At 36.0% G+C, this 6,807-nt stretch overlaps 1 protein-coding gene across 1 annotated transcript; it reads left to right on the forward strand.

The window, feature by feature from the left end:
• The first annotated feature begins 465 nt into the window (after positions 1–465).
• Positions 466–3,412, forward strand: LOC138889055 (uncharacterized). The gene is made up of 2 exons (XM_070171623.1): positions 466–1,819; positions 2,711–3,412. The coding sequence occupies exons 1-2, from the start codon at positions 1,336–1,338 to the stop codon at positions 3,241–3,243; spliced, it is 1,017 nt and encodes a 338-aa protein (XP_070027724.1). The 5' UTR covers positions 466–1,335; the 3' UTR covers positions 3,244–3,412.
• Positions 3,413–6,807: the final 3,395 nt, after the last annotated feature.

The raw sequence follows: 6,807 nt of genomic DNA on the forward strand, positions 1-6,807 counted from the left end.
TGTCAAGGCTATAGAACTTGCGTTCTTGGAAGTTCTTGGAAATTGTTTCCTTGAATTTTCCCATATCCTTTATTTTCATTTCTTTAATTCTAGTTGTTCAATTCCTTGTTGTTATTTCTTCCGCATTTACTTCGCAAATTCTTACTATAGTTTGGATTCCCGACCTAGTTGCTATCAAGTGGTATCAGAGCGGTTCTATCAAGATTTCGTTCTTGGTAAGTCTTGGGATTTCTTGAATACTAAGAGCAAAGAAAAGAAAAGAATAAAATTTAAAAAAATAGAAAAAAATGAATTAATAAAAAAACAAGAAAAAAAACGAAAATCTTTTTTTAGAACAAAAAACTAGAGTGCTCTCTAGGATATTTCTTTTGTATCTAATTTGTTTCCAAAAATTAACAATGGAAACAAAAAGAGGGGATCCTAGATTTTCTTACTCTTTCTAATCTAAATATATAATCCTTTCCTTTTTGTTCGCGTCTTGTTTCAACCGAGCCTAATAGTTCTAGGATTTGGTTTTTCTTTCATTATTTCCCCAAAAATCTGAATTTTACTACGAAGAACTTCATACGAGTTGGGTTTAACTATAAATCTACAAAGTATTTTGTTCAAAGGTTATTTCGAGAGAAAAAAGGGTAAAGTGTGTGAGAGAACAATTGAGAAAAAAAAACAAAGAAGCCAAATTTGAGAGATACATATTTCCTTTAATCTATGTCAAGATATCTCAAATAGGTAGTTGCAGTGGAAGGAGTAGATCTATGACTCAACAACTTGAAAGGTCGATATTATAATATATCGAATTGAAAGAAGACAATGGTAAAGTTATTTTTCAAACAAGAGCTAAAGTGATGTCTACAATTTATACCCTTAGAATTGACAAAGCATTTAACTATAACTTTATTAGCACTTATATGGTTGAGAAATTGAACTTGCCTTGTGTTGAATATATTGATCCCTACATGTTGAAAGGAGTAAAGGTAGATAAAAGAGTGTTATTACCATTCTATATTGGAAGGTATGTGGATGTGATTTGGTGTGATGTCATTCCCATGAATCGTTTTCATATCTTGTTGGGAAGGCCATGGAATATCTATAGAAGTGCTTCATATAGTATCGTAAAAAATCGATACTCTTTTGAGGTTAATGGGAAGAAACTCAGTCTTGGGCCTTTGACTCCCTCACAAATTTATGCAGATGAAAAGATTGTTAAAGAGAATATGGAAAAATATGAGAGAGAAAAGAATGAGTGGAGTAAGGGAGTGCATGTTTACATTCCAAGAGAGGAAAAAGGAGAGGTTGTCTTGAGTAAAAAGAGTGGGATGTCAAGTGAGGTAAACAATGATCTTGAGAAAAAAGAAAAAGAGAGAAAGCAATAAGAGAAACAAAGTCTGTGAGGTAGAGAGAGAAAAACAAGAGAGATTGAGTGAAGGAAAAGAACTCTTTAGTGAGAGAAAAGAGGCTAAGGGTGAGGAAAACATTAGTCTTGCGATAAAAGCCAAAGAGAGTGTAAGCAAGAAAAAAGTTTCTTTACTTCCTAACCCATTAACTCTTTCTTGTTTTAGTTCTTGTGATTTTGTGCAGCCACGTGATGAAATACCTTTTGAAAGGAGTGGTGAGGCGCAAGAGATGGTGGCAAAAGATCCAATTGGATTCCAACATAAATTCGGCAATATCAATTCTTGTTGGATGGTGGAAGACAAAAGCTTGATTAAATTCTTTGTTATTAAACCTTTTGACTATTTCGATTCTTATTTACAGGGTTATGACATGGAGTTGCCTAAAAGCATTGCTAAGGTGGAGCCATTGCATAAAAGAATACAAGGTGATGATGTTCCATTGGTAAATAAGTCCAAGTATGGTATGTATAATTGGTTTATTTGCATTCTTGGTCTTTCTAGAACACCTAAGGTATTTTTGGAGGTAATGAATTACACTCTTATTTCTTATATTGGTGACTTTATAATTTTTGTAGATGATGATATTTTGATGCACATCAAGTCATTAACTATAATATCTAAGTTAATGTGTAAGAGTAATTCGCTTCCTTTTGAAATTGTGTATGACATAGATGATTACTTATTCCAACTTGGTGGAAAGAGGCATGGAATTTCTGTGAAGAGGCTTGCAAATGAGTTAAATATTTCTTCTTATCTTATTCAAGTGGCTAATGAGTTTTCATGTGCTAAAGAATGTGATCTTTGTTATGTGATGGGGAGTCATTCTTCAAGTCATGTTCATTGTAAGATTGTAAAAGTATTTGTTTCTAGTAAAGAGGATATGCATGATTGTTGTAATACTGGTGATCAAATACTCTTTCATGTAGAGGAATCCATGAGATTTGTAATTGTAGTTAGTAGTCTATATCATGAATGTATCTTGTTTGATACATGTGGTAGAGGTACTTATATTAAATGGATGTATAGTCACTCTATTATAATTTCTTTGTCATGTATACTCATGGACTGCCGTACCGACAAGATCGAATTGCAAGTCCCATTGCATGGTGCATCTAAGAGAGATTTTTATTGTATTAATCTAGGTAGACATAAATTTTATTGGGATGATGATGTCCATATGCTCTATAAGGGAGTATTTACACCTATTAGGATTAATTGGGTTAAATGGACACATTGTCATTATCTTATTTTATTCCTACTATTTTTTCAGATTAGTGGATACCATTTACTAGTGCAAGTTTTCTTTTTCTTACAAGGTCGAAATTCGAGGACGAATTTTCTTCAAGAAGAGGGGAATGATAGCATCCTAGGAAGCTCAACTCTATTCAAGGACAAGGATGAAGCTTTCGAATCTCAAAGATGGCCTTTAATAAGATGTCAAGCTAAAGAATTACAAAACAAGATCATTAGACTTCAAGTGCAAATGAAGAAGTTATTAATTGGGAGGAAGAGCTCAAGGATAAAGGATGTGAATTGGCTAGGTGATAGCATCAAGGACAAGGATAGAGTTTTGGAAGCTCCAAGGCCATATACAAGATCTCAAGCTAAAGAGTTGCAAACTAAGGTTGCTAGACTTCAATGGCAAATAAAGAAGCTTTCAATTGTAGAGGAAGAGCTCAAGACCAAAGGAAATAAATTGTCCAAATTTTACAATTATATGGTGGTCCAAATTGAAGTCCAAGAGGAGGAAGATTGGGTCACCAAATTAGCCCTTGAAGTCCATCAAAAAGGGCTCAAAATAAGTTTAAAAGAGGTCCAAAAGGGGGTGTTTCAAAAAGAGCCCAATTAGAGTCCAAACCAATGGCCCAAACTAGTTGTTTTAAGGCCCAAATCTGCCCCAAAGGGTCTTGGCCGCCCCCACCTAATTTTAATTACTTTTCTTACTCTTTAGCAACCACCCTACCTAATTGTAATGACTTTGTATGCCTTAGCAACCACCCTACCTAATTTTAAGGACTTTTATGCCTTAGTACTCCTATAAATAGGGAATTCTTCTCATTCATAAGACACGACATTATTGATTAAGTATATCATACTTTGAGAGTTCTTTTGAACCTTTGTTACTTGTGCTTTGAGATTTATCTTTCAACCTTTACTAGTTCATAGTTCAAGGTAGTAAGATTACTTTTCTTTTGTGATATCTTTGATTCCTTTGTGGTATTCTTAGAAGACGATTAATACTAGTTATTAATTGTTGTCTTAAGTTACTCGTAAAGAGGTCAAGATCCGAATCTATTGTTTTGATTTGCTTTTAAGTAAAGGCGTTTGATTTCTTCCATAAATCAAGACGTTGTTACTTTGATCTTGTCAAGGCTATAGAACTTGCGTTCTTGGAAGTTCTTGGAAATTCTTTCCTTGAATTTTCCCATATCCTTTGTTTTCATCTCTTTAATTCTAATTGTTCAATTCCTTGTTGTTATTGGTTCCGCATTTAGTTCTCAAATTCTTACTATAGTTTGGATTCCCGACCTAGTTGCTATCAGAAACCCCGGATTTGCACATCGTTGTGCTATGTTGAGGTGACACACAAACTTAATGACGAGCGTGGGGTCATGCACTATCGGGGATTGTGACTTAGTCCATCTCGAATGACTATTTTACTGCGTATTTAACTGAAAACTATTTGCTATCATCATGTTTTGGGCTGAATGCCATATTTGGGCCTCGTGCCAACTATTTGAACCCTTAGGGGATTTTTATTGATATTTCCTTACTGTTTTGACTTTATACTTGTACTTAGTCATGCTATAATCTATTGTTTTCATAACTAAGCCATGTTTACTCTATTTTTAACATACTAAATGATATTTCAAATAATATTTTGGGCTGAGCATCATGTTTTAACTGTTGCCCGAGTGGCTTATGTGATTTTGACTGAGTAAGGCCGAGGGCCTATGTTGTGAAGATACTTTTGGGTCGGGCTACACGCCGCAGCAGTGATACACTGATTATGATTATGAGGCCGAGGACCTGAGTTTTGAACGCCATGAGGTGACTTGTTGATATGAGGCCGAGAGCCTAGTGATGATGCCACAAGATGGCTTGATATTGCACTTGCGCCGTAAGGGGCCCCTCCAGGAGTCTGCACACACCCAGTGAGCGCGGGTACCCATTGTTATGTGAGATATAGCCCGAGGGGCTGGTATTGTTCTGAGATATTGCCCGAGGGGCGGGTTTGTTGACATTGTGCCCGATGGGCGAACCTTTATGTGTTTATCTTTCTTATTTGCCTGTCATTTACCTGCTTAATTGCTAAAAAAAGGTATTTCATGAAGTTTAAGTTGAACTAAAATGATTTTTACATATCCTTAATGGTTCACCGTTTTACTGGCTTTTACTGCTTTATTATAGCCTGTAATGTGCGTTACGTGATTTCATATTTCTCAGTCTTTATTTATGATTATTACTCACTGCGTTGGAGTACTTGTTGCGTCCCCTTTTTCCCTCCCCTTTTTGATGGGGAAAGTGGTCCGGGTTTCGACATTCACGGGGTGTAATGACTCATTTCCTTTTGGGAATTGGGTATTCGGAGAGTCACCACCTAACGAATTATGGTACGTTAGGGTACCTAGAGCGATTAACTCTTGGGTTGGTTTGCATTACCAGAGATTAGGGTAAGTGCTCAAAGTAACCACGAGCGGAAGGTGTTAGGCACCCCTCTTGGTCCATAACTGTTGGGCCCGATCGAACTTATATTCACAAATTAGTCCATATAAACAGTCGAATCAAATAAGTTTCAAGTAAAGTACATTGGATAACTCAAGTAGTAAGATAAAGGCTTGAACAAGTTGTAAAACAAAGGTTTAAATAAAGTGAGGATTTGGTAAGGAGGGGTCCTAGGTTGGTGATCCTATATGAGAGGCTACACGTGACATTAACGCGTAGTCATCATATTCCATGTCTACCCTTCCCATCCCCTTATTGGTCATGCAAAGCGAGTGTCTAGTCAATGATTCCTATTATATGCTGCTACCCGTCCCTTCTTAATGGTCTTGGAGGGAGTTAGGACCTCTACTTATAGGTAGTTCTAGACGTACCCCTAAGGTTTAGAAAGGCAAAAATACTGAGGCGACAATCAAAACATTTAGGACTTTCACACATAATGGGAGCAATTAAAAGGCTCAGAGTTTCCTCCTCAAACAACACAAGCAGCATGACTTAAACACAGTTTAGGTCTTTTATTAGTCAATGTCCTAAAGCATGATATCTAAGTGAATATGCAGAATTGGATAAAGTTTTTAGGCTCAGGGGTTATACCCTAGTAGTTGCCTAGGAACTCTTTTAAAAGCCTGTTAGGATCAGAAATGTTAAGCGACAGAGAAATGTAATTTTTGAAAATACCCTAAAGGCTTGCCTATATGAAGAAACAAACAGATTTTGGAAATAGACTCCTTTAATAGGTACCTATAGGCATGATATCTAATGAAATTGAGGCAGTTTTGAAAGAACTTGTTTCAGGAAATGCTTAATACTTAATAAGACCAATTTTAAAGAACTAGGCATAATCAAGTTGATATATTAGACTAATTAAATTATCATACAGTATTGCGAGTAGAGCTCCCTATAGGCATGATATCTAGGTGGATTACTAATTGTTAACGATTTGCAGGCATATAAAACATACATAAATACTCGTTGTAACTGAAATTGGATCAGGTCCTATAGGCATGGAGTCTATTATTAAACTGATTTTAAGACATGATTGTTTGGGACCTATAAGCATGGTGTCTAAACATGACAAAATGTAAAACCTTATAGACATGGTTTCTACTTGATGCAAACAAACTTAAAAGTGAAATCCTATGGACATCATTTCTATTAGGATAAGCAATCAGATTAAGAAGTAAAATCTATGAGCACGTTTTCTATTGAGGTAAGCAATCAAACTTTAAAAGTAAGGTCCTAAGAGCAGGATTTCTACCCGTATTTCCTCATAAAGTATACATCTACCCACCCTTTTACTAAATACCCCAAATATCAGTTTACAAATTATTACAGGCCAATGAATGAATTACATAAGTAAAATAGAAAATCAAGAAGCTATTCTATAGGGAGCCTTCAATTAGGCCTAGGTTTCCCAAAGCCTCCAATGGTCTCATAAGCCTTAGTTCCATAGACAAAATCAGAGTCTAGGTGCATCAAAGTTCCCTAAGGATCTCAAGGATCCCGAGTAATGTTTACACCTAGACTTAGTAACCAAAGAATTGAACAAGTGCAGTGTGGAAAGGCCAGCCTCAGTATGCCAGAGTTCAGAGGGTTCTCAAAAGGATCCCAAGGCAGTACACATACTGGAGGGGGAAGAACTTATTGACTAAGAGTAGAGTGAGAAGTGAAGGACACAACTGGAAAGAGT

The sequence above is a fragment of the Nicotiana sylvestris genome, chromosome 4 (assembly GCF_000393655.2).
Source record: "Nicotiana sylvestris chromosome 4, ASM39365v2, whole genome shotgun sequence".
Classification (NCBI taxonomy): domain Eukaryota; kingdom Viridiplantae; phylum Streptophyta; class Magnoliopsida; order Solanales; family Solanaceae; genus Nicotiana; species Nicotiana sylvestris.